Source organism: Lepus europaeus, chromosome 18, assembly GCF_033115175.1.
Source record: "Lepus europaeus isolate LE1 chromosome 18, mLepTim1.pri, whole genome shotgun sequence".
Lineage (NCBI taxonomy): Eukaryota > Metazoa > Chordata > Mammalia > Lagomorpha > Leporidae > Lepus > Lepus europaeus.
This window is the reverse complement of record NC_084844.1, coordinates 62,532,319-62,559,340: the sequence shown is the minus strand read 5'-3', so window position 1 is coordinate 62,559,340 and position 27,022 is coordinate 62,532,319. Positions and strand designations below refer to the sequence as shown.

The 27,022-nt window shown below is 59.1% G+C and overlaps 1 protein-coding gene across 1 annotated transcript in view; it reads left to right on the top strand.

The window, feature by feature from the left end:
- DRC3 (dynein regulatory complex subunit 3) overlaps window positions 1-26,308 on the top strand; it is a 30,066-nt gene extending 3,758 nt beyond the window's left edge. The window contains exons 3-12 of the mRNA XM_062216637.1: window positions 2,889-3,055; window positions 7,748-7,894; window positions 10,558-10,677; window positions 11,223-11,335; window positions 12,640-12,814; window positions 17,720-17,848; window positions 19,028-19,098; window positions 19,682-19,805; window positions 25,804-25,935; window positions 26,045-26,308. Of these exons, the coding sequence (XP_062072621.1) occupies window positions 2,889-3,055; window positions 7,748-7,894; window positions 10,558-10,677; window positions 11,223-11,335; window positions 12,640-12,814; window positions 17,720-17,848; window positions 19,028-19,098; window positions 19,682-19,805; window positions 25,804-25,935; window positions 26,045-26,155 (1,289 nt within the window). The 3' untranslated portion in view covers window positions 26,156-26,308. The remainder of the gene's footprint in view (window positions 1-2,888; window positions 3,056-7,747; window positions 7,895-10,557; window positions 10,678-11,222; window positions 11,336-12,639; window positions 12,815-17,719; window positions 17,849-19,027; window positions 19,099-19,681; window positions 19,806-25,803; window positions 25,936-26,044) is intronic.
- The last annotated feature ends 714 nt before the right edge of the window (window positions 26,309-27,022 follow it).

Sequence of the window (27,022 nt, the reverse complement as noted above, 5' to 3'; positions counted from 1 at the left end):
ACAAGGAGACGTCGGCAGTGTCACCCATGCACAGATGGGCGTCGTGGACGTGCAGACGAGACCAGTGACGCTGGGGTTAAACTGACTCCCAACTCACCCTTGAAAAGTGACCGCTTGTCTTTGCCATGATTGTCCATACTGCCAAGCTCAGGACAAATCCCCAGTGCCAGCCTCTGGCCCACTGGCCTCCTGCACAGGGTGACAACCCAGCCACCAGCCAAGCCCGAAAGCTCGTGCCAGATGGGTTCCAGGACCCCCTGAGGTCACATCCCTGGATGTCAAGTCCCCTGCGTAGAGTGGCATAACACAGGGCCAGCGCTGTGGGGCAGCTACCATCTGCAGTGCCAGCATCCCACAGGTTCACCAGTTCAAGTCCCGGCTGCTCCACTTCTGATCCTGCTCCCTGCTAATGGCCTGGGAGAGCAGTGGAAGATGGCCCAGGTGCTTGGGCCCCTGCACCCACGTGGCAGACCTGGAAGAAGCTCCTGGCTCCTGGCTTCAGATTGGTGCAGCTCTGGCCATTGTGGCCATTTGGAGAGTGAGCCAGCAGATGGAAGACCTCTCTCTCTGTCTCTCCCTCTCTCTGTAACTCTGCCTCTCAAGTAAATAAATAAGAATAAATAAATCTGGGGGGGGGGTGACATAACAGGAGGATGCTTCAAAAAGTTAGTGGAAAGGTGAAATTAAAAGTTTAGGAGTCAGGATGTAGCCTAGCAGTGAGACACCTGCATTGTTGCCAGGCTCCACCCCCAACTCCAGTGCCCTCCCAGTGCGGCCTCTGGGGGCAGTGGTGACGGCTCAGGTAGTTGGACCTCTGTCAGCCACATAGAAGTCCTGGACTAAGTTGCCGGCTCCTGGCTTCAGCCTGGCCCAGCTTTGGCCCAACCCAATCCCGATCATTGTGGGCATTTAGGGAGGAGACAGCAAATGGTAGTCTCTCTTTTGCCTCTCAGATAAATAAATTGGTGTTTAAAAAGATACCTTTATTTTGGGGCTGGTGTCCTGGCACCGTGGGTCAAGCCGTGGCCTGTGTCACTGGCATCCTGTATTGGAGTGCTGGTTCCAGTCCTGGCTGCTCTGATCCAGTTGCCTGCGAATGCACCTGGGAAAGCAGCAGAAGAGGCCCAAGTGCTTGAGACCTGGATGGAGTTCCAGGCTTCTGATTTCGGCCTGGTCCAACCACAGCTGTTGCAGCCATTTGGGAGTGAGCCAGCAGATGGAAAACCGCTCTTTGTCTCTCTCACCCTTCTCCCACCATCATTGTGCCTTTCAAAATAAGATAATTTAAAAAAAAAACACTTTATTTGGTGTAAATAATTTTTTAAAGATTTATTTATTTTATATGAAAGTCAGTTACACACACACACACACACACAGGTCTTCCATTCACTGGTTCACTCCCCAGATGGCCACATCAGCTGGAGCTGCACGCTCCAAAGCCAGGAGCCAGGAGCTTCTTCCAGGCGTCCCACATGGGTGCAGGGGCCCTAGGACTTGGGCCATCTTCTACTGCTTTCCCAGGCCATAACAGAGAGCTGGATTGAAAGTGGAGCAGCTGGGACTTGAACCGATGCCCACATGGGAATGCCGGCACTGCAGGCGGCAGCCTTACCTGCTACGCCACAGCGCCGGCCCCTGTGTGTGTAAATAATTTTGAATCCATGCTGCTTTTTTTTTTTTTTTTTTTTTTTTTTGGTCATGACATCCATTTTCCATAGACTTTTTGAAGACCCCCGATATGCATGGATTTCAAAAAGATTTTGGACCAGAGCAAGCATTTGGCCTAGCAGCTAAGCTGCCAGCCGAGACCTCTGCCCCATATCCAAGGGCCTGGATCCAAGTCCCAGCTCTGCCCCTATTCCAGCTCCCTATCAGTGCACACCCTGGGGAGAAGCAGGTGTTGGCTCAGATAGTCAAGTCCCTGCCACTCATGTGAGGAGACCTGGATGGAGTTCCTGGCTCCTGGCTTTGATCTGACCCAGCCCTGGCCATTGTGGGCCTATTGAAAGTGGATGAAAGCCGTCTCTCTCTATCCACCTGCCTGTCTCTTGCCTTTGTGCCTTTCCAAAGAGTTAAATATGATAAGACATTTAAAAACAGTATGCACCATAAGCAAGCTTATCGTGACTTCCTTTTTTTCCGTGAACTTTTTTTTAAAGATTTATTTATTTGAAAGTCAGTTACACAGAGAGAGAGAGAGAGGTATTCCATCCACTGGTTCACTCCACAATTTGCTGCAAAAGCTGAAGCTGCACTGATCCGAAGCCAGGAGCCAGGAGCTTCTTCCCATGTGGGTGCAGGGGCCCAAGGACTTGGGCCATCTTCTACTGCTTTCCCAAGCCACAGCAGAGAGCTGGATCGGAAGTGGAGCAGCCGGGACTCGATCTGGTGCCCATATGGGATGCCGGCACTGCAGGCGGCGGCTTTGCCTGCTACACCACAGCGCCGGCCCCATCTGTGAACTTCTTAAAGTACTCCTATGTTTGTGTGTAACTTACACCCATCCTTCCGAGTACTTTAAATTATCTCTGGATTACTTCACAATACCTAACGCGGGGTAGATGAGATGCACACACACAGCTCTGGATAAACCCGGAGTTGCTACGCGGATGGGAGGCCTGAGGCTAGGGGGCGTCCCTGAGCCCCAGGTCTGCTGTCTCAGAGCCGCCGTTCTTGTCCCAGCTCTGACGGAGCGAGCGCCGCCCACAGGGGTGATGTGGTGAGCGTGGAGGCTTCCAGAAATAATCGCAGGTTTTGCCCCGGGGGTGTGGGGGGCGTTCCGCTTGCTGCTGGCCCGCGGAGCACCAAGTCCCCTTGATGGCCTCGCTCGCAGAGCGCCCACCGCCCAGCCCAGGCGCCGGACAGCAAAGCCTCTTCCCTTCTCCCAGATCTGTCCTTCAACAACATCGAGGTCATCGAGGGCCTGGACACCCTGGTGAACCTGGAGGACCTGAGCTTGTTCAACAACCGGATCTCCAGGATCGACTCCCTGGACGCGCTGGTCAAGCTGCAGGTGCTGTCGCTGGGCAACAACCAGATTGACAACATAATGAATGTGAGTGACCCACACCCACACCCACACACACGTGCGCATGCGCGGGGCTCGGACGGGGCGGGGTCTGCCGCGTGGGCAGGTGCACCTGGAGCATCGCAAGTCTTCTCCCCCTACCCTAACCCACCTCCCCATCGCTTGACAAGTCGGCTTAGTCCACCAGGGACCCGATCGTGTTGGGACAGCACGCTTCACAAAATCTGCCCGGGCCGGCGCCGTGGCTCAACAGGCTAATCCTCCGCCTTGCGGCGCCGGCACACCGGGTTCTAGTCCCGGTCGGGGCACCGATCCTGTCCCGGTTGCCCCTCTTCCAGGCCAGCTCTCTGCTGTGGCCAGGGAGTGCAGTGGAGGATAGCCCAAGTGTTTGGGCTCTGCACCCCATGGGAGACCAGGAGAAGCACCTGGCTCCTGCCATCGGAACAGCGCGGTGCGCCGGCCGCAGGGCGCTACCGCGGCGGCCATTGGAGGGTGAACCAACGGCAAAAGGAAGACCTTTCTCTCTGTCTCTCTCTCTCACTGTCCACTCTGCCTGTAAAAAAAAAAAAAAAATCTGCCCGTGGCTGCCCGTTCACAGCCTTTGCCACGGCAACGTCTCGTTCTGCCCCTTGGTCTTGGGCTCATTTAGCCAACGTTTGCCTGCTGGCTGCACTTGCTCTGTTCTCAGTGGGGCCAGAGCCGGACAAGGCGGGTTCCCCTCGGTGCTGACCAGCCCACAGGTTAAAAGAACCCCCCGTGTCCCGTGTCCGCAGGCGCCGGGGGGGGCATCTATGCAACACTGACAGTGGTCATCTCCCGGGAAGGCTGGTTGGCTGCCCCTGCACTCCCCACAGGGGGCTCCCAGCTCAGCAGGCTGGGGCGGAGACCGCCCCCCCCCCAATAGCTGGGGGTCTGGCAGCCTCAGGAAGGGGCCCGCATCAGAGGTGACCCAACAGAGACCTTCCCCGGTGGTTCCTGGCCAGGGACCCTGGGAGCTGCCCCGAATTCCATTACTGCGTGGGTCAGATGGATGGCCTGGGCAGCGAATCCCAGCTCTCAGTGAGGCTGGCTGAGATGGATGGCCCGGGCGGCTGGAGAGGGGGTCAGTCACCCAGATGGTCCCTATACGTAAATCCTCCCATCCGACGGGGCAAATCCTGGAGGCGGCGTAGTCTCAGCAGTTTGTCCTGTATGCCCTATGGGAGCCAGTGTGCTTGTCGGAGGTCCAGAACTGGTTGTACAGCCTGCCCCCTCCCTGCTCTGCTGGGGTAGGGGTGGGGGAGATCCACTGCGGACCAAGGACATGGCCTTGGATCGAGGGCTGAGATTTTAGTCACCTCCCAGCTGTCTGAGCTGGGGCCGGTGTCCACTTGCCCATCTGTGAAATGGGCTCAGCCCGTAGAGCTGTAGCGAGGACTGAGCGGATCCCAGAGTGTTTGGTGCCTGAAACGAGACCCCACACCTGGCGGGTACACAGGGAGTGCCTGTTACCCAGACTGCACTTGTAGGGTGAGTCCCAGATGGCCCCCGGACCTTGCCGCACGTGGGTTTCTCTGAGCACTTAGCAGGCCCTGAAGCTTTGTTGTCCTTTGGACATCCCTGAAGGCCCAGGCTGGGCACGAAAGGGTGTGGAGGCGGCTGCCCTACTACTGCCTGCCTGGGGGGACTTGGTGTTCCCCACCCCCCCAACCCAGCTAGGGCTGGGCAGGAAGAAACTCCATCACCCTTTCCCCATGGGGGCCCCCGGGCAAATGTGTGAGAAGCAGTGTTGCTGGTTCCCAGAGTCAGGGAGAGAGAAGGCCCCTAGAGAGAAGCAGCCAGGGCCAGAAGTTAGCTGTGGCTGGGCTGCACCCTGGGGTCCTGGAGACTACCGGTTGTCTCCACCTAGCTGTATCCAAGAGCCTGGGTTTGAGTCCTGGCTCTGTTGTCAGTTCCAGCGTCTTATGCTGTGCAGCCTGGGAGGGTGGGCAGGTGATGACTTCCCTGCAGTGTACGTGGGAGACCCGGATGGAGCTCCTGGCTCCGGGCTTCGGCCTGGCCCAGCCCCTGGCTGTGGCAGCCATGTGTGGAGTGAAAACAGTGAATGCAAGATCTGTGTGTGTGTGCATGTGTGTATGTGCACCTTTGAAAGGCAGAGAGAGAGAGGGGAGGGGAGAGAGAGCGAGCTCTCCTCTGCTGGTTCACTCCCCAAATGGCCACAACAGCTGAGGTGAGGGCCAAATCGAAGCCAGGAGCCCCATTCAGATCCCCCACTTGAGTGACAGGGATCCAAGCGGGTGCTTCCCAGGCGCAGGGGCATGGAACCAGATCAGAAGCAAAGCAGCTGGGACTCAGACAGTACTCCAGTGTGGGGTCCCCAGACAGCATCTTAACCCGTGAGCCACAGCGCCCATTTCAAAACACGCAGACTTTGAAGCAAAATTCAGGGCCCCCGGGAAAGAGCCTCTGTTACCCCCTCACCCTCTGTACCTGCGTCCCTGGCTGAGACCACAGCTGCGGCCAAGCATGTGTGCCTGCCCAGGCATCCTGGCTCTGTCCAGCTGCCCTCCAAGCCCCGCCTTCATGTCCTGTCTCCACCCCCGTTACCAGCCCACTCCGCTCCCTGCGCGATATTCCGATGCCACGCGATGTATTTCCCCCGTCCCTCGGAGGTGGACGCTGAAGTTGCTTCTAGGCTGGTGGCGTCACACAGACTCCCAAGGATGACCTCGAGCAGGGGTCACGTGCACCTGGGTCAGCCCACATGTAAGACACACTCCCGGTGAGGGCTGCTGGACCAGAAGGCAGGTGCATCTTCAATTTGGATGGCTCTCTGCCAGCTTGGCCTCCGGGGAAGTGGAACCGCTTACAAACCCCCCAGCAGTCGTGATGTGGCCCGCTGCCTGTCAACTTTCTATAGCGCGCTCGCTTCTGAGGCTTTTCTCTTTGCCCACCAACAAGCTGAGAAATGGAATCTCACCGGGAGAGCTCTAAAAAATGGAATCAGGTCCCGTTTTTTGTTATACACGCTTCAAACTCCACTGGCTTCCATCAACCTTAGAGCAAACTCCAAACCCTTGACCATAGCCTGCGTGGTCTATTTTTTTTTTTTTTAAGATTTATTTATTTATTTGAGAGGCAGAGTTTCAGACAGACAGACAGAGGGAGAGACAGAGAGAGAGGTCTTCCATCTGCTGATTCACTCCCCAAATGGCCACAATGGCCAGAGCTGGGTCGATCTGAAGCCAGAAGCCAGGAGCTTCTTCCAGGTCTTCCACATGGGTAGCAGGGGCCCAAGCACTTGGGCCATCTTCTACTGCTTTCCCAGGTCGTTAGCAGGGAGCTGGATCAGAAGTAGAACAGCTGGGACTTGAACTGGTGCCCATATGGGATGTTAGCACCACAGGTGGAGGCTTAGCCTACTGTGCCACAGCACTGGCCCCAGCCAGCATGGTCTTACATGAACCAGCCCCTGACCTTGTCTCCACACTTGTATCAAGTCTTTTCTCCATCATACTACAGCTGCCCCAGCCTTTGCTCTGTTCCTGGTGTACCCTGAACTTGTTGCTGCCCCAGGGCCTTTGCCCGTGCTGTTTTGGCTCCTGAGAAAGTGCTCTCCTTGCACTATCACCACTGGCTCCCTCCTGTCTCCCATAAATGCCACCTCTCTCGGTCAGTGCTGTCTTTATGTTCCTTGTAGCACTTTCCCTAGTCTGTGATGATGCTACTTTATTTTATTTTATTTTATTTTTTTTTATTTTTGACAGAGTGGATAGTGAGAGAGAGAGACAGAGAGAAAGGTCTTCCTTTTTGCCATTGGTTCACCCTCCAATGGCCGCTGCGGCCGGCGTATCTCGCTGATCCGAAGCCAGGAGCCAGGTGCTTCTCCTGGTCTCCCATGCAGGTGCAGGGCCCAAGCACTTGGGCCATCCTCCACTGCCTTCCCGGGCCATAGCAGAGAGCTGGCCTGGAAGAGGGGCCACCGGGATAGAATCCGGCGCCCCAACCGGGACTAGAACCCGGTGTGCCGGCGCCGCAAGGTGGAGGATTAGCCTGTTAAGCCACGGAGCTGCCGATGCTACTTAATTTTAAAAACACTCCCAGCACCACCCACCGTGTAAGCTTTGGGGCCCACGTGGGCCTTGGTCCCCTTGAGCACATACCTGAGGCTTGCTGCCTGCTTGGCCGTGTCTGCTATTATGACTTGGCCTTGGGCGCAGTTCTGACACTGGTCGCTGGGAGGCGCTGTGCGCTGCAGTTCTAGCGCAGCTGCGCGAGGCTGTCTCCTGCTGGCTGGCCATGGGTCTAGATCCATTTGATGGACGAGATGGGGTGGGGGTGGGGGTGGGGCATCCACGAAGCCCCGCCCTGAGGGCCCACAGACCACAGCCCTTACTTGGCCTCTGTGTCTGGATGTCAGGCGCCTTTCATCTGGGCCTTGCTTTACGACGGCCATAACACACGCGCTCATTCTAAAGGCACTAAGGCTTAGGGGAACTTGCCCCAGGCCCCACAGCTGGGATTGGAGCGCCAGTCTGTCTGTGCCTGATACAATATCTCAGGGCACTACCTAGACCCCTACCTGCAGGTCTGGACCCCCACCCACCCACTCTGCACCTGTGCTGCGCCCCCACCCTGCCTGAGGCCTGAAGGCGCCAGGGCCCTCCCGGCTGCAGGGAGAAGGAGGGGGTGTATTTCCAGGAGTGCGGCAGCCAGGACGGGGCGTCCTCTCCTCCCCAGCTGGTCTACCTGCGGCGGTTCAAATGCCTGCGCACACTCAGCCTCGCCGGGAACCCCATAGCCCAAGGGGACGACTATAAGATGTTCATCTACGCCTACCTGCCCGACCTCGTGTACCTGGACTTCCGGCGCATCGGTGACCACATGGCACGTGTCTTCCCCCTCCCCCACCCCCTTGGGGTTCCACAGCACCTGTGTGGGTGCCCTCTCGCCCATGCTCCCAGCAACCAGGGCTCCCCCATCTCTGCATTATCCCAAGGCCACCTCCCAGCCACTGTGGTTTCCTAAAGGAAACAGTGGAGAGGGCTCCCCACCCCCGCCCCCTCCACCCTGGTCTCTGTGAACCCGGGAGCAATTTTTTTTGGACAGGCAGAGTGGACAGTGAGAGAGAGAGACAGAGAGAAAGGTCTTCCTTTTGCCGTTGGTTCACCCTCCAATGGCCGCCGTGGCTGGCGCACTGCGCGCACTGCACTGATCCGAAGGCAGGAGCCAGGTGCTTCTCCTGGTCTCCCATGGGGTGCAGGGCCCAAGCACTTGGGCCATCCTCCACTGCACTCCCGGACCATAGCAGAGAGCTGGCCTGGAAGAGGGGCAACTGGGACAGAATCCGGCACCCCGACTGGGACTAGAACCCGGTGTGCCAGCGCCGCAAGGCAGAGGATTAGCCTGTTGAGCCACGGCGCCAGCCCCGGGAGCAATATTAAGAGCTAGCTGTTGTTGGACGTTCATCAACCAAGCCCATGGCGCCATCTCACCACCAGCCAGCCAGCCAGGACCCCGCTGTCGTCCCCAGTGGCGAAACTGGAGCTCAAGGGCGGGGACTCCAGTGGGCAGGGCTCAAGCTGGGAGTCAGTCCCTGTGAGTGAGCTGCAAAGCTCACACCGGCCCGTGGGAGGGTCTTCCTGCTGCCCCCTGCCTGCCTCCCTCCCCCCATCCCCTGCTGTGAACCCCTTGCTTCTCACTCTGGGCAGCGTGATCCGTTGTGGGAAGGAGTGGTGGGGGTAGGGGGGTACTGATCCATTGGGACTGGGGTGGCACCTTGAGTCGGGCCAGCTGGCCTGCCTGCTGGTACCTGTCCTGCAGACAGAGCTGTGTTGAGGAGCACTAAAATGACCCCCCCGGGGGGGCACCTGGAGAGGCAGGCAGGAGGGTGGGCCCCCAGCCTCAACTCTGAGCCCCCAGAACCTGCAGTGAGCAGAGCCCCCACTCTCCTGGGTGGGCCAAGGTGCCATCCAAGCATGTGGTCCCCTGCCCACTAGCACCGCTGTGGAGGCTTAGAGAGGAGGTGACCTCAGGGGCTCCCGCCACGGGCTTTCTCTTGTCCCTTCATGGGACCGGAAGCTGAGACTACAGCTGTATCTATTTTATTTATTTTATTAAAAATATTTATGTGTTTATTTGAAAGTCAGTTACACAGAGAGAGGAGAGGCAGAGAGAGAGAGGTCTTCCATCTGCTGGTTCATTCCCCAATTGGCTTGATCCAAAGCCAGGAGCCAGGAGCTTCTGCCAGGTCTCCCATGCAGGTGCAGGGGCTAAAGGACTTGGGCCATCTTCTACTGCTTTCCCAGGCCAGAGCAGAGAGCTAGATCGGAAGTGGAGCAGCCGGGTCTCGAACCAGCACCCATATGGGATGCAGACACTGCAGGCGGCAGCTTTATCCGTTATGCCACAGCACTGCCTCACCCCCCCCCTTTTTTTTTTATTTCAAAGATTTATTGGTTGATTTGTTTCTTTGGAAGGCAGAGTTACAGAAAGACAGAAGAGATCTCTCATCTGCTGGTTCACTCCCTAAATGACTTGCAAACAGGCCAAAGCCCGGAGCCTCCATCCAGGTCTTCCATGTGGGTGGCCAGGACCCAAGCACTTGGGTCATCTTCCGGTTCCCCAGATGCATCAGTAGGGAGGTGGAGCAGCTGGGGCTCATGCGGGATGCTGGCATCGAAGGCCACAGCTTAACCCGTTGGGTCACAACACGGGCCCCTGAGACAGTTTTAAAGGCAACGCTGCTCTCAAATGCCTGGAATTGGCCATACACCTGTTTGAGTGTTCTCTGCTTGTTATGAAACCATGGCGCACTCCTGGAACTGCACCTATAGAGAGCATAAAATCTGTTCTCTTTATATTAAAAACATTTTAAAAATAGGAAGGAGGCAGGTGTTTGCTGTAAGTTGTTTGGGACGCCCGCATCCCATATCGGGAGTCCCGGCTACTCCCCTTCTGATCCAGCTCCCTGCCGATGCCCATCTTGGGAAAGCAGCAGAAGACGGCCCAAATACTTGGATCCCTGCCACCCACGTGGGAGACCCGGATGGAGTTCTGGGCTGCTGGTTTCAGCCTGGCCCAGCACTGGCTGTTACAGGCTTATGGGGAGTGAACCAGCAGATGGAAGATGTCTCTCTCTCTCTCTCTCTCTCTCTCTCTCTCTGCCTTTCAATGTTTTGTTATTTTAAAATCTAACAAAAGAATTTAGAAAAGAAAGCCTCTCACTGAGCAGTGCCCCAGCCCCCGGCCCCAGCACAGCAGGGGTCGGGGCTGGGGGATGAGGGGCAGGGGAGGGCGCTCAGGGTCCCAGAAGCAAACCAAGGCCCGACTCAGACCCTCGCCTAGAATCATCCGGACAAATCAGAAACGAAACCCAGGCTGTTGAAGGGGCCTCCTCAGCTCCCTAATTTCTCTGGGACCCCTCAGCCAACCTTGCCTTGTGAAGGGGACTGTCCAGCCCACGGCAGGGAGGGAAGTGGGGGGGGGGGGACAGGGGACACCATCCCAGCGAGCTCCGCTAATGGTGCCACCTGCTGTTCTCCGGCCAGAAAGAGCTCGCAGAGGCAAAGCACCAGTACAGCACGGACGAGCTGAAACACCGGGAGAACCTGGCGCAGGCCCGGCTGGAGGCCGAGCAGGCCCAGCGCGCGGAGCTGGAGGCACACAAGGTCCCTCGCGGAGGAACACGTTCGACGCAGGGCTGCCGGGATCCCTGGGCGCCCAGGGGGAAATCGTGCCCCACGCACGGGCGCGAAGCCCCCCTGCCCGCCTGTGCCCCCGCCGCGCCCACCTCCCTGGGGCTGGCTCCAACCACAGCGCAGACTCCTGGTCGGTCCTGTCCCGCGCTTGCTGGCGTACCCCTGCGTCCAACGCTCGGGGCTGCGAGAGTGTGCTACCGTCTTGCGCCTTAAGACCCTCGGGCAGACGCCCCCCTCCCTACATGCCAGAAACAGGCTGAGCACTTAGGGCACCTGCGGGCTTCCCGCCATGAGCCCCACCCCTCCGTGCAGCCAGACTGAAGCAGCCTCGCGCCTGCTGTTCCTTCTGCCTGGGAGGCACCCCATGCACCACCCCCTCCCGCTGCCCCTCTACCTCTGAGAGGGTTGAAGCCCCAGGGGCAGTGTCTGCGTTAGTGCCCAGCCTGGGGGCCGTGCCCAGCGCGTCCTCCCTGGAGCCCGCCTGGGTCACCGCGGGGCCCTGTTTCTGCCCGCAGGCTGCCTTCGTGGATCGCCTGAACGACTCCTTCCTGTTTGACAGCATGTACGCTGAAGATGTGGAAGGCAACAAGCTGTCCTACCTGCCCGGCGTCGGGGAGCTGCTGGAGACATATCCGCCCCGGCTCTCGCAGCCTCTTGTCTGGCAGAGCCCGCTCACAGAGCCCCCAGCCCCTGCTGGGACTGTTTCCCCATCCTGGGCCAGGCTGAAGTCAGACGCCTGGACCTCCATCTGGGTCTTCCATGTTAGCGGCGGAGGCCCAAGCACTTGGGCTATCTTCTTTTTTTAAATTAATTTATTTATTAGAAAGAGTTACAGAGATGCAGAGACAGAGACAGAGAGAGGTCTTGCATCTGTTGGTTCATTCCCCAAATAGCTGCAATGGCCAGAGCTGGGCTGATCTGAAGCCAGGAGCCAGGAGCTTCTTCCGGGTCTCCTACACGGGTGCAGGCACCCAAGGACTTGGGCCATCTTCTACTGCTTTCCCAGACCACAGCAGAGAGTGGATCGGAAGTGGAGCACCCGGGACTAGAACCGGCACCCATATGGGATGCCGGCACTGCAGGCGGAGGCTTTGCCCTCTGCACCACGGCGCCGGCCCCATGTTAAGTTGTTACAGCAGAAGGTTCATGGGTACCAGCAGTCACTGAGCGAGACTTGACACCTCGAGGCCTTAGCAGCCTGTTGTGTCGGGTGGGGCTGGTGGAGCCGCTGTCCGGCAGGTGCTCTCGTGAAAGTGGCCCAGCGTGTGTGTGACAGTCCCTTTGATCAGGCATATCTTGCGCTGCCAGCCGCTGCCAGCCACCGCCCCCCCCCCCCCCAGCCTGCCCTGGTGGCTCTGCTTTGCCAAGGTATGACACGGATGACTCTGTTTTCAAATCTCGACAATTTTCACAGTGGCAGTGGCAGGGCCAGGACTTGAACCTGGATCCTCCGCTTCCACCCCTGGTCCCTCCACCCCCACCCTACCCCACCCCAGCATAGCTGAGCACCAAAACAGGCCCTCTGCCCAAGAGCCCACCTCGGTCACACACCAGAGACACAATGCACACCGCCTCATCCCCTGGCCAGGGCTGGCTCCTCAGGCTGCCAGCCCCTCCCTGCCCCGCCAGGTCCCCAAGCGGTCTCTTCGGAGCCTTTCTTAGCATCTTCCTGCTCTGCCGTGGTCTCCAGCTCCTTCCCCCACCAGGCCTCCGATGGTGGCAAGACCTCAGCCACACCATTACCCTCTGAATCTCCAGTGCCGGGTCTCTGGGCCCTCAGTGGCTTCATCCATCAGACGAGACCCTGAGTTCGAGTCCTGCACACACACACACACGTTCAGCATAGCACACCCTTGCACCCTTGTGGCCCTCCCCGGTGGTATGCTCCGAGGGAGAGAGATGCTGCCCTGAGCTTCCTTAACGCCCACCCACCTACAAGGACAAATTTGTCACCATCTGCGTGAACATTTTCGAGTACGGCCTGAAACAGCAGGAGAAGCGGAAAGTCGAGCTCGACACGTTTACTGAGTGCATCCAGGAGGCTATCCAGGAGAACCAGGAGCAGGGCAAACTCAAGGTCGCCCAGTTCGAGGAGAAGCACTCGCTGGTAGGTGCGCCCCTCCCGAAGCCGCGGCTGTGCGCCCTGCAGAAGGGCTGCAGCACCTGTGCCCCTGCTGGCCCTTGCGGCCCAGGCCAGGGGTTCATGCAGCCGCGAGCAGCAGAGCCAAGGCCCAGCCCACTCACCGCCTCCCCTGCTGCTCCACTGTGGCCACGAAGGTGGGGCTGTGGAAATGCCCCAGGGGTTCAAGGCCATTCTCGCCCTCCATGACCTCATCTGTTAACTGTCGCTATTTTGTTTTATTTATTTGTTTGGAAGGCAGAGTTACAGAGGGTCAGAGAGAGAGAGAGAGAGAGAGAGGTCTTCCATCCGCTGGTTCACTCCCCAAATGGCCACAATGGCCAGAGCTGAGCCGATTCAAAGCCAGGAGCCTGGATCTTTTTCCGGGAATCCCACGCAAGTGCAGGGGCCCAAGGACTTGGACCATCTCCCACTGCTTTCCCAGGCCACAGCAGAGAGCTGGGTCGGAAATGGGGCAGCCAGGACTCGAACCGGCGCCCATATGGGATGCCGGCACTGCAGGTGGCGGCTTTACCCGCTACGCCATAGCGCCAGCCCCAGGATGTCCTTTTTTATTTATTTGAAAGGCAGAGCGGCAGAGAGAGGGAGGGAGACAGCGAAATCCCAGCCACTGCATCAAGCTCCCCAAACAGGAACAGGAGCTTCCCAGACATTTAAACAGGGAGCTGGATCGGAGCAGAGCAGCCAGGGACTGGAACTGGTGCTCGTATGGGGTGCCGGTGTCGCGACCCTGGCCCCACATTTGTGACGCTCTTTTCTGGTCCCAGTGGCATTGGGTTTGGGATGGCAGGGGGTCAGCTGGTCAGTGCTTCCTGGAGCAACAGGTGTCTCTGGGGAAGCAGGAGCAGCTAGAACGAGGCTGATGGGGACTCTGCTCCCAGGGTCTGGAGTGGCTGCCTCCTCCTTCAGGGCCACCAGGCATGAGCTGACTCGCCTGAGCCTGGGCCCAGAGCAGTGGGGCTTGCCCAGCCTGCACAGAGCGGGCGTGCGCTCTGGCGCCCTCCTTGAAGGCCTTGTGGGCGTGGCCTGTGGGCACTGGGGTTGGCCAGAGCTCCCCAGGTGTTTCAGAGTCCATGCCTAGGAAGATCCCAGGACCCACAGGCCCTGAAGGCCCCCTACCTCCCCGTTGCACGTAATACCTGCTACTGGCACACAGTGACTCCTGCCTCAGGTTTGGGGCTGGGGGCTGAGGTGGACCCCTCCCTGGTGACCCAGAAATACGCCATTGACCCTCCCCTAGCCCCACACTGCTCATGGCCCAGCTGTGCCTCGCAGAGCCCTTTTATTTTCTCCTGAACAACGCGAGCTGCACCTGTCTTCCAACCATCGTTATCTCCTATTCTGTCAACTACGTCTGCCTATGTTTGGCCCTTACCACCCCCCCCTTTTTTTCTATTTGGTTTTTGGTTTCTCGGTCTTTCTCACTCTCTGCGCCTCTTTCTTTAAAACGAAGAAAACATTACCATGTAGGAGTGCTTTAGAGATTTCCAGGAGAGCCCTGTCTCGGTGAGATGAGGCGCAAATCTTTCCCTCACTTTGCTGTTCGTCTTGCCATCTTGTCTGTGTTGCATTTCCTCATTGCAATTTTCACTTTATTTGAAGCAGGGTGGGGATAGAGAGAGCTTTCACGTACTGCAGTACATCCAGCCCGCGGGCCATACAAAGCCCTCGAAATCATTGTCTGGCCTTCCCGAGGCAACCATAGGCAGGACTCAAAATCCAGTCAATCTATACCAGGTTAATTAATTTTATGGATCATGAACGATATTACAAATACCCAAAAGGCCCTTAGCAGAAAAAAATGTCCCCCATCCCTGCTGCTAGTTCCCTCTCCAAATGCCCCCTCAGCCAGGTATGGGTCTGGCTGAATCGGGATCTCCCATGCGGGGCAGGGACCCACTCGCCGTATCGGTCACCAACAGCTCCCCAGGGTGTGCATCAGCAGGAAATCGGATCAGACGTGGAGTAGCCGGAACTCGAACCTAGCACTTGGGTATGCGAGGCGGGCACCCCGAGCGGAGACTCAACTCCTGCACCCAACACCCCCCTCGCCACTCAGTGTTAATTTTTTTAACGTGGTATTTGTTAGTCTGTTTTGCTGCTAGTATTCGGAAAGGAATTTTTCACTCAGAGATCATTGGAAAAACCTGTGTTCTTCTTCTTCTTTTTTTTTTTTTTTTTTTTTTGACAGACAGAGTGGACAGTGAGAGAGACAGAGAAAGGTCTTCCTTTGCCGTTGGTTCACCCTCCAATGGCCGCTGCTGCCGGCGCTGCGGCCGGCGCACCGCGCTGATCCAATGGCAGGAGCCAGGTGCTTCTCCTGGTCTCCCATGGGGTGCAGGGCCCAAGGACTTGGGCCATCCTCCACTGCACTCCCGGGCCATAGCAGAGAGCTGGCCTGGAAGAGGGGCAACCAGGATAGAATCCGGCGCCCCGACCGGGACTAGAACCTGGTGTGCCGGCGCCGCAAGGCGGAGGATTAGCCTGTTGAGCCACGGCGCCGGCCCTGTGTTCTTCTGTTAGCACTTCCATGGTTTTCTTTCTTTCTTTCTTTCTTTTTTTAAAGATTTATTTATTTATTTGAAAGAGCTACACAGAGAGAGGAGAGGCAGAGAGAGAGAGGTCTTCCATCCATTGGTTTACTCCCCAATTGACCGCACTAGCCGGAGCTGTGGTGATCCAAAGCCAGGAGCCAGGAGCTTCTTCTGGGTCTCCCATGTGGGTGCAGGGGCCCAAGGACTTGGGCCATCTTTTACTGCTTCCCCAGGCCACAGCAGAGAGCTGGATCGGAAGTGGAGCAGCTGGGACTCGAACTGGCACCCATTTGTGATGCCAGCGCTGCAGGCAGTGGCTTTACCCACTACGCTACAGCGCCAGCCCCCATGGTTTTATGTCTTACATGGGAATCTTCCCTCCCATCAGGTGAGGGAGCCAGCTCTGTCTTTCTCCCGATGGGGAAACCATGATGAGAACAGCGCTCATCCCTCTGAATCACGCCCAATTACTCCGTCCTCCTGCAGGACTGACGCCAAGGATCCACGAGACAAGTGGACGTGGCACCTGGCACCGGGGGCATCCCAAGGCTTCCCTGGTGACACCCTCAGCCTGGCTCACTCTCTCCCCCTGCCAGAGCACCCTCTCCCTCCAGACGGGTCCAGGATCCACATCTCCCACTTGCCCCCTGAGGTTCTCTGTGGGTGCGGCTGCTTCTTCCCTGTCCAGCACCTCTCCTGACCTGTGCTTGCTATAGGAGCCCCTGGAGTCCACAGTGTGTGCCAGGCCTCATGCACAAGGCCCATGGTCCCCAGGACCCTGTGAGCGCAGGAAGCCTGGGAGACGCTAAGCAGCTGTTACAAGCTTACACTGCACATTGTGGGCTCAGCTCCACCTGACTCCGATATTACAGGACAGACAAAATTGCTTGTCTGCCCTCTTTGGGGGGAGGGGTCTCTGACCAGGACCAAGAATGAAACACCTTGAGGACCAGGTGTCGTGGTGTAAGTAGCAGGTTAAGCCACCGCTGGAGTCAGGCTATCCTATATCAGGGTACCTGGTTTGAGTCCCAGCTACTTCACTTCCGGTCCAGTTCCTGCTTGGGCTCACCTTGGGAGTCAGCAGCAGCTGATGGCTCAAGTGCTCGAGTTCCCATCACCCGTATGGGAGACCTGGATGGCATTTCAGGCTCGTGGCATCAGCCTGGTCTAGCCCTGGCTGTTGGGGGCATTTAGGGAGTGCACCAGTGGATGGAAGATTCTGTGTGTGTGTGCGTGTGTGTGCCGTGTCTCTCTCAAGTCAATAAAAGCAAATACATTTAAAAAAAAAATGCAACCTGGCCGGCACCATGGCTCACTAGGCTAATCCTCCACCTGCGGCATTGGCACCCTGGGTTCTAGACCTAGTTGGGGCGCTGGATTCTGTCCTGGTTGCTCCTCTTCCAGTCCAGCTCTCTGCTGTGGCCCGGGAAAGCAGTGGAGGATGGCCCAGGTGCTTGGGCCCTGCTCCGGCATGGGAGACCAGGAGGAAGCACCTGGTTCCTGGCTTTGGATTGGTGCAGCAGCGGCCGTGGCGGCCGTTTGGGGGGTGAACCAACGGAAGGAAGACCTTTCTCTTTGTCTCTCTCTCTCTCATTGTCTAACTCTGCCTGTCAAAAAAAAAAAAAAAAATGCCACCTACACAAGAGAGATGAAGAGGGGAAAAGCATACACGTTTCATTCCGTGACCTGCACATGTGCATTTTATTTAGTGATCTTTGTATTACTCGCCAGAGTAACAGGAAGACACAAAGACAGAGCTAGGGCTGGAATCCTATGCACAAAATTGGGCAAAGAGCCGCACCCTGTGAAAACGACCAAAACAGTGTGGTTACACCAGGGCAGGGCATGGCGGCGCAGAACCAACAGAGAAGGCTCACGTGCGCACTGGTCCCTTGGCCCCCCGCCTCCAAGCTCTGGTTGCTGGGGACAGCAATGGCTTCCTTGCCGGGGGCACAGGAAATGACATGTCTCACCTGCTCTTTCAAGGTAAAAAAGGGGAGGAGACAGATGACTTCTTGCAACTGCGGTCTTGAAGCATCTTCGGCTCCAAAGCGATCCACATGGCAAAGTGGTGTGGTGTAGGGGGTCGCACTCAGAAGCCCCGCTGAGCCCTGCACCTTCCACCCAGCCCTGCTTGAACGTATAGAAACCCACGCGAGCAGGGGCGAGCCCCGGTTGGTGCCCGTGAGCCTGTGCTTCAGCATCCCCCTTTCACAGACAGGAAAACTGAGGCAGGAGAGGGCCAGTAGCTTCTGCAAGCTCGCAGGGCTGGCACCTGCCGTGAGGGAACCTCAGCTCTCCCGCTGCGGCTGCCTCAAGCCCTGGCTTTGTCCCACAGAGCCTAAGCAACATCCGCGAGGAATCAGAGCTGCCCACCGCGGAGAGGATCGCTGAGTGCGACCAGGACATCGCCGAGCTGTTCAACGCGCTCATGACCCTGGAGATGCAGCTGGCGGAGCAGCTGGAGGTGAGGTGGGGCGGGGGGGCGGGTGAGGCGGGCGCAGGTGCCGCCTGTCCCGCAGCTGCGCGCGCACCTGTGAACCGCAGACCACCCACCCACCCTGGGCGCGCGTCCCTATTGCACACCTCCTCGGCAACTCGGCGCCTGCCAGCCCCGTGTCTGCTTTTCGTCCATTTAAATAACTCAGACGGGAAGGGGTTCTGATGCGACCTCAGGAGCGGGGCCGGATGCCCATGAGACCAGGCACGCACGAGGCTTGGGGGACCAGACCGAAGCACCTGCCGCTCAGCACGCGGTAGAAATGATACCCGGATGGCTGCTGGAGCAGCCATGGGAGCCTCATGTGTTCCCCGGGAGGGCGAGCGCGGGCCCGGAGTGAGAAGGGATGAAACGATGACTTGAACCTCATTAGGGGCTGCCACGGCTGGGCCAAGAGATAGCACCGAATGGATTTCTCCAGTGATTCCTCCGTCGCTGGGGGGTGGATTCCCCCCTCCCCGTCCCAGGCAGACGCTGGCTCGCCCTGCGCTGGGGACTTGCAAAGGCAGCTGAGCGCTCGCCGGCTGGCAGCCCTGGGGAGGGCTGGGCCGTGGCTCTCCCATGCAGTCGAGGCAGGGAGACCACGTTCCAACATCCAGGCGTCCCCCAGAGCCCAGCCACTGCCTTCCTTGTGTTACCAGCGAGTGGCTGGGCCTGCAGACGCGTGCTCGACCCCACCCTCCCCTCTCCCCGTGCACCTGCACCAGCTGTGGCCCACCGCAGATCAGGCAGGGAGGGGGTCCGTGCTCCCCGGGGGAGCCAGCAGAAGTCCCCAGGTAGGCCTCTGTGCCCTTCTAAGCGCAGGAAGCAACACTGATGGGGAGAGTCCTGGGGTAACAGCCAGCGCTCATGGAGGGGAGGGGGCCCACTCCGCCCAGCAGCCTGCAAAGCATTCTGTGGGACGCGGTTCCCCAAGGCAGTGACTGCGGGAAACCCATTTCACAGATGAGGAAGTCGAGGCTGGGGGAAGTCAGGTGACTTTCCCAGAGTCACACACAGTGGTGGAGCTGGGACGCGGCCCCTGAGGGCTGCCTCCAGCGTTTGTCTGTTGAGTGTGTGTGTGTGTTGGGGGGTTTGAGAGGAGTCTTATGCCGTGGTGCTGGGCATCTGAAGACGCACAGTGACTGTGCTTTTTCTCATTTCCAGGAGACCATAAACATGTTTGAAAGGAACATTGTCGACCTGGTGGGGCTCTTTATTGAGAACGTGCAAAGCCTATATCCTAGCTGCTGCGGCCTGGCGTGGGGAGGGGCTGCCCTGGCCTCCATAGGGGAGCAAGGGGTTTAACTCGAGGCCAGGAAGGGTGAAGAAAACCCAGCAAGGACCCCTTGCCGGCAGCGTCTGCAGGGTCATGCCCTCACCACTCCCACCCAGTGCCCTAAGCCCCTCCCACCCAGTATCTTAAGCTCCTCCCACTCAGTGCCCTAAGCTCCTCCCACTCAGTGTCCTAGAGACCTTCCACTCAGTGCCCTAAGCTCCTCCCACCCAGTGTCTTAGAGACCTTCTACTCAGTGCCCTAAGCTCCTCCCACTGAGTCCCCTAGGCACCTCCCACTCAGCCCCCTAAGCTCCTCCTACCCAGTATCTTAGGCACCTCCCACCCAGCCCCCTAAGATCCTCCTACCCGCGGGTGGTGAAGGTGATGAAGCCATCTTTGGCCCTGGCAGCCTGTCCCTGGCTGAGCCACTCAGCCTGCCATGCACCTGCTAGAGCCCCTACCCCCCTCCGCAGCCGCCACCCCAGGGGCACAGGGCAGCCCCGGCCAGCTGTCCTGGGACCTTTGCTTGACTCCCGGCGGGACGATGGCGCAGTGTCGGGACCTGGAGAACCACCACCATGAGAAGCTCTTGGAGATCTCCATCAACACCCTGGAGAAGATGGTCAAGGGCGAGCTGGACGAGGACCTGCCCGATGACGTGCGAGCAGTGAGTGCGGGCAGCGGGGGAGGTCCCCCTCCCCCACACCGAGACAGGAAACCCGCAGCGGGCAACGAGGGTGCCCGGTGGGGGCGCCATCAGCCAAGGAGGGCGTGAGGCGGGGGTGGCGTCAGTTTTCCAGCAGGTCGGGGCTTCTGGCACTTTCTAAAAGACACCACTACAAACGTGTCGTGTCTGAGATGGCCCCGCGTGCAGGTCGTCTTACTTTTAGCGGCACGGTTCCTGATGCAATGGGACGCTCTCCCTCTTCCCACCGGCCCGGTCCAGGATTGGACGTGGGCAGGAAGTGAGAGGCAGCCCAGGCTTCCCGCTCCCTGCCCAGGGCCTGCGCATGGGCGGGCCCAGCCGCAGCCACAGCCCTGGCCTGTGTGTGTGTTTGGGACAAAGCCCAGGCTCTGACGGGAAGGGCCTGGGGCCTGGAAGGTGCCCCAGCATGCCTGCTGCTAGCATTCCACATTCTCAGCTTCTCTCCCGCCAGTCACGCCGAGCCCAGCCACCACCACCCTGTGCGCTCAGCCCCAGAACCCTCTCAGGCTGCCTTTGACACTGTTGCCTGCTAATGGCTTCCTGTGGCTCCTAGAAGCTCTTCCTGCAGCCTACCACACGCCAGTGGCTGGGCCTGCCCTGCGTCAGCAACTGCCGCTCGCCCTTCTCATGCCCAGGGCCCAGTGCCCCGGCCTGAGCCAGTCCCGTCTCCCGGGCAGCTGAGAGTCCAGCTCTCCGGTGTGCTCCTCCTCTGGTCTCTGTGCCCCTGGTTCCTCCTGGGCTCCCTGAGACCCCAGCTCCAGCGTCCGCTCCTTGGAGGACACACCCTCGGGGTCTCTGTCTCGCATTGCCACCCCTCGCTGTCTGGTGTAGGTGGGTCTCCCTCTCTCTGTCTCCCTGCGCGGGCAGCAGGGCACAGGGCACAGCATGGAAGCCGGGAGGCGTCCCCAGATGGTGCAGGTGCGTGCACCACGCCTTCTGTCACGTGCTCGGCTGATTCCTGCAGACACAGCCTCTGTCCCAGGCAGACAGACAGACGCCCAATGCTCTGTCCCCGGCTTTGCCTTCCTAAGCCGCGAACCACAGCTGAATGGTGCTGTGTGTTGTTTTTAAGATTTATTTCTTGATTTGAAAGTTAGAGTTATACAGAGAGGGAGAGACAGAGAATAAGATCTTCTATCCACTGATTCACTCTCCAAGTGGTCTCAATGGCCAGGGCTGGGCCAGGAGCCTGGAACTCCATCTGGGTCTCCCACGTGGGTGCAGGAGTCCAAGCACTTGGGCCATCTTCCACTGCTTTCCCAGGCCTTAGCAGGGAGCTGGATCAGAAGTGGAGCAGCTGGGACTTGGACCAGCGCCCACAGGTTATACTGGCACTGCAGGCAGCGGCTCTGCCTGCTACGCCACAGTGTTAACCCCAGCTGACTGCTGTGGGTCGGCAGAGGAGAGTGCCACCTTCCTGGAGCCAGGAGGTAAGGCTGCCCCGGAGAGAGCCTGCTCTGGACTCCTCCACACAGCAATGCCGACCGCCACGCCCCGCCGCAGCTCTGTGACACCCAGTGGGTATAGGACAGACAGGTGCTCGCTCCCATGGCTGCAACACAGCCAGAAACATGGGTCCCGGAGGCCGAGGGCTGAGAACCAGGCTGGGCTGGTGCTTCCGGTGGCCAGCCCCCCTGCTACCTGGCTGGCTCTGCGGTGCCATCTACCACCCGCTCGTGAGGCCTGGGAACCCCAGAGCGGCACCTGCTGACCAAGGCAGCCAGCAGTGCAGAGCCCCCCCCACCCCGAGGGCCCCATGATCTATGTCATTCACTGCACCCACAGAGGCGCTTCGGTAGGCACCTTGAATACTGTCACTTTTGGGCACATTTTGGATTTCAGAATCCCCCCTCCCCCCCACACACACTGGGGATGTTCAAACCGGTAAAGTCTATGCAAATAATATTTCAAGAATCTCAAAACAAAACAAAACAAAACAAAACAACAACAACAAAAAAAAAAAAACTTCAAAACTGGAAGCACTTCCGGCCCCGGGCATTTTTGCATGGGGCATACCCGACCTGTCTATCCCCCTTGTTTACAGGTGAGGGGAAGCAGGTGCACCTGGGGCTTGGAGAGGTCAAGCGTACTGGCCAAGGTGCCAGCGCTTTCAAGGACCAGATTCTAGGGTGACTGGGCTGTTGTTACTGTACAGCACCATGGGGACTGTGGACTCACTGTGGACTCGGCGTCCAGGCGCTGGACTTGAGCCCACAGGCCACTTGACCTCAAGTGAAACTGCACTTTTTTTTTTTGAAAGTCAGAGTTAGAGAAGGAGAGGGAGAGAGAGAGAGAGAGAGAGAGAGAGAGAGAGAGAGAGAGAGAGGTCTTCTATCCCTGGTTCACTCCCCAATTGGCCACAACTGCTGGAGCTGCGCTGATCTGAAGCCAGGAGCCAGGAGCTTCTTCCGGGTCTCCCATGCAGGTGCAGGGGCCCCAGGACTGAGGCCATCTTCCACTGCCATAGCAGGGAGCTGGATCAGAAGTAGAGCAGCAAGGACTCAAACTGGCGCCCATATGGGGTGCGGACACTGCAGGGGGCGGCTTTACCCACTACACCACAGCTCCAGCTGGACCCCAAGATTCTGCAACAATGTCCACTGAGCCAGAGCAGGGAGCAGGTGCTCCTCTTACCTGGTGATGAGCACCACCCGGTGGAGTCCCATGGATGAGGCCGTCTCTCAGACTCATCATCCCAAGAAGGGATTTGTGTTCCTAGGGCTAGACTCGCCAGGAGCTGGTGGCCAGGGCGGGCCCAAGTGACTGCAGGAAGCTGCTTCCCTCCCCTGGCACAAGTCCCTGCCCCGTCAGGCTGAGCGGCTCCTTTGTGGGTGGGGGATGGATAGGATGATCTGATTGATCGCCGGCACCACAGGCAGCACAGGGGCTCTCCAGGGTGGGGGTGGGGTACCAGCTCTCAGAAGCGCCCCTGAGCAGTGGCTTGGGAAGACATGTACCTGCACAGCCATGAGACCCAGACAGACAGGGGGTGGCGCAGCAGTGGGCCCTGCCTCGCCCTGGAGCTTTGCAGCAGCTGCAGGGGAGCCTGGAACATTCTCCATGTAAGAACTACTCCTGGGCTGCTGTGGGTACAGGGGCATACTGGAGACTGGGTGGTGTGGGAAGGGGGGGGACGTGTCCGGGCTCCCAGGGCACAGGATACCAGGACAGGCTCAGAGCCCTGGCAGGGCCTGCTGCTGCTTTACCTCGTGTCGGACAAAGGAAGCAGGTTTAGCCAGGGGGAGCCAGGCCCTCCCTAACAACACAGTCTGTCTCGCAGGGGTGGGGAAGGGCTGGCACTATGGCGTAGTGGGCTAAGCCTCCACCTGTGACACTGGCATCCCATAGGGGCGCCGGTTCGAGTCCCGGCTGCTCCATTTCCAGTCCAGCTCCCTGCTAATGCACCTGGGAAAGCAGCAGAGGATGGCCCAAGTGCTTGGGCCCCTACTACCGACATGGGTGACCCTGGCTCCTGGCTTCAGACCGGCCCAGCTCTGGCCATTGCAGCCATTTGGGGAGTGAACCAGCAGATGGAAAACCACCCCCCTCCCCCATAACTCTGCCTTTCAAATAAATGTTTTACAAAAAAAAAATAATAATAATAATAATTCTGGTACAAGCAGCAGAGACCAGCCCGATCCCAAGCACAGCACAGTCCAGGAGAGAATGGAAGTGGCCGCCCCTTCCAGATCACCTGGAGACCAGAACTGACAGCTCCCATTCCTACCTAACCGCCTTGGTCCAGGCTGCCTTCGTTGGCCCCTTACAAACGGCACGCAGGCCATGGTATCCAAGCAGGCTGCCGGCCGGGCGCACGGCTCTCCAGAGCCCCTCTCTGCGCTCAGGCTCCGGGGGAGACCCATCGCTCCGCCTGGCTTCAGAGGGCAGCTGCGACGACCCACTTTCCAGGGTGAAGGAGGAGAAGCCGTGATGACGGATCGACACGCTGGCGGCTATTTCTAGAATAACCAGGACGCCCACTTCTGAGCACTTGCCTGAGGCGCTCGTGGGCAGATTGCACACTTGTTCTTTTTTCATTTTCATGTGAAAGGCAGAGACAGAGAGAGAGCAGGAGAGGGAAACAGTGGGGTGATCAGTATATTGGAGTACTCCCCGCGAAGACTCACAACTGGGGCTGGGCCCGGCCAAAGCCGCGAGCCCAGGATTCAATCGGGATCTCCCATGTGGGTGGCAGGGACCCGGGTCCCTGAGCCACCTTCTATCTGTCCTCCCAGGACGCATGGGCAGTAGCCGGGAGCTGGATGGGAGGCAAGGTAGGCAGGACTTGAACCAGGCGTGCCAGTATGGAAACGTGGGCATCCCAAGTGATGACATAGCTGCTGCGCCAGACGCCTGCCCCAAGATTGTGTCTTTGAACCCTTGTCGCCGCCTGGCACGGCTTTCTGACACACACAGAAGGAACCTGGTCACTTCCTCTCATTTCTCTCCATGACTGTGCTATCCGGGTCCAGACCCCCCGTGTCCCACTGCAGCTGACCTGGCCCCCCAACCCCTGGTCCCCCTAGTGTGGCATGGTGCAGAAAACCAGCACCCCAGGAGAAGTTAGCGTGCACTCTGAGAAGGAGCCATAGCCAGACCAGTCGGGGAGGCGAGACAGACAAGGTGAAAACGGTTTCTGTCCCACCAGACTCTGCAGAGACCCAGAACACCTTGGGCCTGGGGAATCTTCAGGAGCAGCCGGGCTGTGCCGGTTTTCCCAAATGCACCTGACCTGTCTGACCACAGAGTATTTTTTTGCAGAGTGACATCTCAGGGGCTGGCGCTGTGGTGTAGCAGGTAAAGCCACCGCCTGCAGTGCCGGCATCCCATATGGGCACCAGATCGAGTCCCGGCTGCTCCACTTCCGGTCCAGCTCTCTGCTGTGGCCTGGAAAAGCAGTAGAAGATGGCCCAAGTCTTTGGTCCCCTGCACCTGTGTGGGAGACCCGGAGGAAGCTCCTGGCTCCTGATCAGTGTAGCTCCGGCTGTTGTGGCCATCTGGAGAGTGAGCCAGTGAATGGAAGACCTCTCTCTCCCTCTCCTGTGAAGCTCTTTCAAATAAATAAATCTTTAAAAAAAAATAGGTGCAGCTGGGCCAAGATGAAGCCCAGAGCGCCCTCTGGTCTCCCCAGTGGGTGGCAGGGGCCCAAGCACTTGGGCCACCCTCCACCACCTTCCTCAGCACATCAGCACAGAGCTGGATTGGAATCTGGGTTCCTGGGACTGACACCGGCACCCCGACATGAGATGCAGAGGCGTAACGTGCTGTGTCTTAAGTTTTTATTGACTTGCGAGGCAGGGAAACGGAGATGTCCTATTTGCTGGTTTATATCCCAACAACAGCCCAGGCCGGGCCGGGCCGAGGCTGGTGGCCGGGAGGAACTCAGTCCAGGTCTCCCCCGTGGGTGGCAGGCACCCAACGGCTGGAGCCGTCACTGCTGCCTCCCAGGATCTGCCTTAGCAGGAAGCTGGGGTCAGGAGCGCTGCCCCGCACGGAGGATATGGGATGCAGGCGTCCCTAGCAGTGTCTTCTCTGCAACACGAAGTGCCAGCCCCTTGGCAGCTTTTTGTAAGGCAAAACCAAGGTCAGGAGCAAGGGCATGCAAGAGGAGACCCCTCCTGGACTCCCAAGTGTGTTGCTGTGGACGCGAGAGGCAGTGTAGCCTGACAACTGCGGGCGAGCTTTGGGCTCCCGCTGTCCTCCGCCGGCCGCCAGCGGTCTCCACCTGGCTGACAGAGGTTTGGGGCAGGTGAGCCTTGTCAGCGCCCGAGGGAGGGGAGCATCATGGGAACAGGTGTGCTGAGCGAGGTTACCCTGGTAGCCAGGGAGGGTGCGGGGTACCACCTGCTGGTTCCCCGGGGCAGCCGAGGCAGGGCTGGCACATGTGCACCCGGGGCGGGGGTGGGGGACCCTTCGGTGGGCTCGGAGCAGCGTGCTGACTCACCCCTCCCCCCACCAGCTGTTCGTGGACAAGGACACGATCGTTAACGCCGTCGGGGCCTCGCACGACATTCACCTGCTGAAGATTGACAACCGAGAGGACGAGCTGGTGACCAGGATCAACTCCTGGTGCACACAGCTGGTGGACAAGGTGAGCTCTCGCGGGGCCGGCGCTGGACCCCTCCCACTCCCACCCCCTCGAGAGGCTGCGGTTAACCGGGGTCTGACGGAGGGTGCTGGGGTTCGGTTTCACTCCTCAGATTCACAAGGATGAGATCACGCGGAACCGGAAGCGGGTGCGGGAGATCAATCAATACATCGACCACGCGCAGAGAGAGCTGGAGGGCCTGGAGAGCCCCGACATGGACTAGTGGCCGCGGCGGCAGCGCGCATGCGCCCCCGACTGTCCCAGGACGGCCACGGGGCTGGGGGGAGGGGGTCTCAGCCCCCTCGCACCTGTCTTTCCCCTGCTCGTGGGAAAACATCCAGATACGGAGAGAAATAAACGGCCGAGCCGCCCTTCCCCTGTGCTTTCAAACCCGAGTCCACGTTCATGTATGAACGGGAGGAAGAGGCTGGGGCCTGGGCGGGGCCCGGCGTTGGCTGCCCCTGGGACCGGGGGATCGCCAGTGCGGGCTACGGGTCAGGGGGCCGAGCCCGAGGCCCGTGGGTGCTGTGGAGCCAGGCCTGTAGGAGACGCTGCAGCTGCCCCCAGTGTTGGGTCCCGGGGGCCAAGCTGCCCAGCTGGGCGCTATGGCTCCTGTTGGCTCACCAGCCTCACCCCTGCAGGAGCGGGTGCCCGCCAACCATGCTGCTCTCTGCCGGGGGTGGGCAGAGTGGCCACAGGGACCTATTTTACAACACGGGACAGTGCCTTCCCCCCAGGGGTGTCCTGGGGTCCCCGGAGACAGCGCGTGGGAAGCAGGGATGAGCAGCTGGGAGGCCATTTAGTCAGAGGAAGCCTGGGCTCGCCCCACTACCTGTTCCCGGGGCCACGGAGGCTTCTGGGCTCCCGTGGGGAGGAGGCTTCGCACACACACGCACGCCTAGTGCCGTGCCAGCCCGCGGGCCTCTGTTCCCAGAGCGAGGGGTCGCTCTCTCCAGAACAGTAAGAAGCCAGCAGCTTGGCCCGAGGGGGATGCCCTTCCACAGGTGGCCTGGCTCACAGCCAGGGACACACGTGCAGCCTGCAGCTCCCCCGCTGCTCCACCTCGGGGACCCTGAGCCGCGGCGGGAGC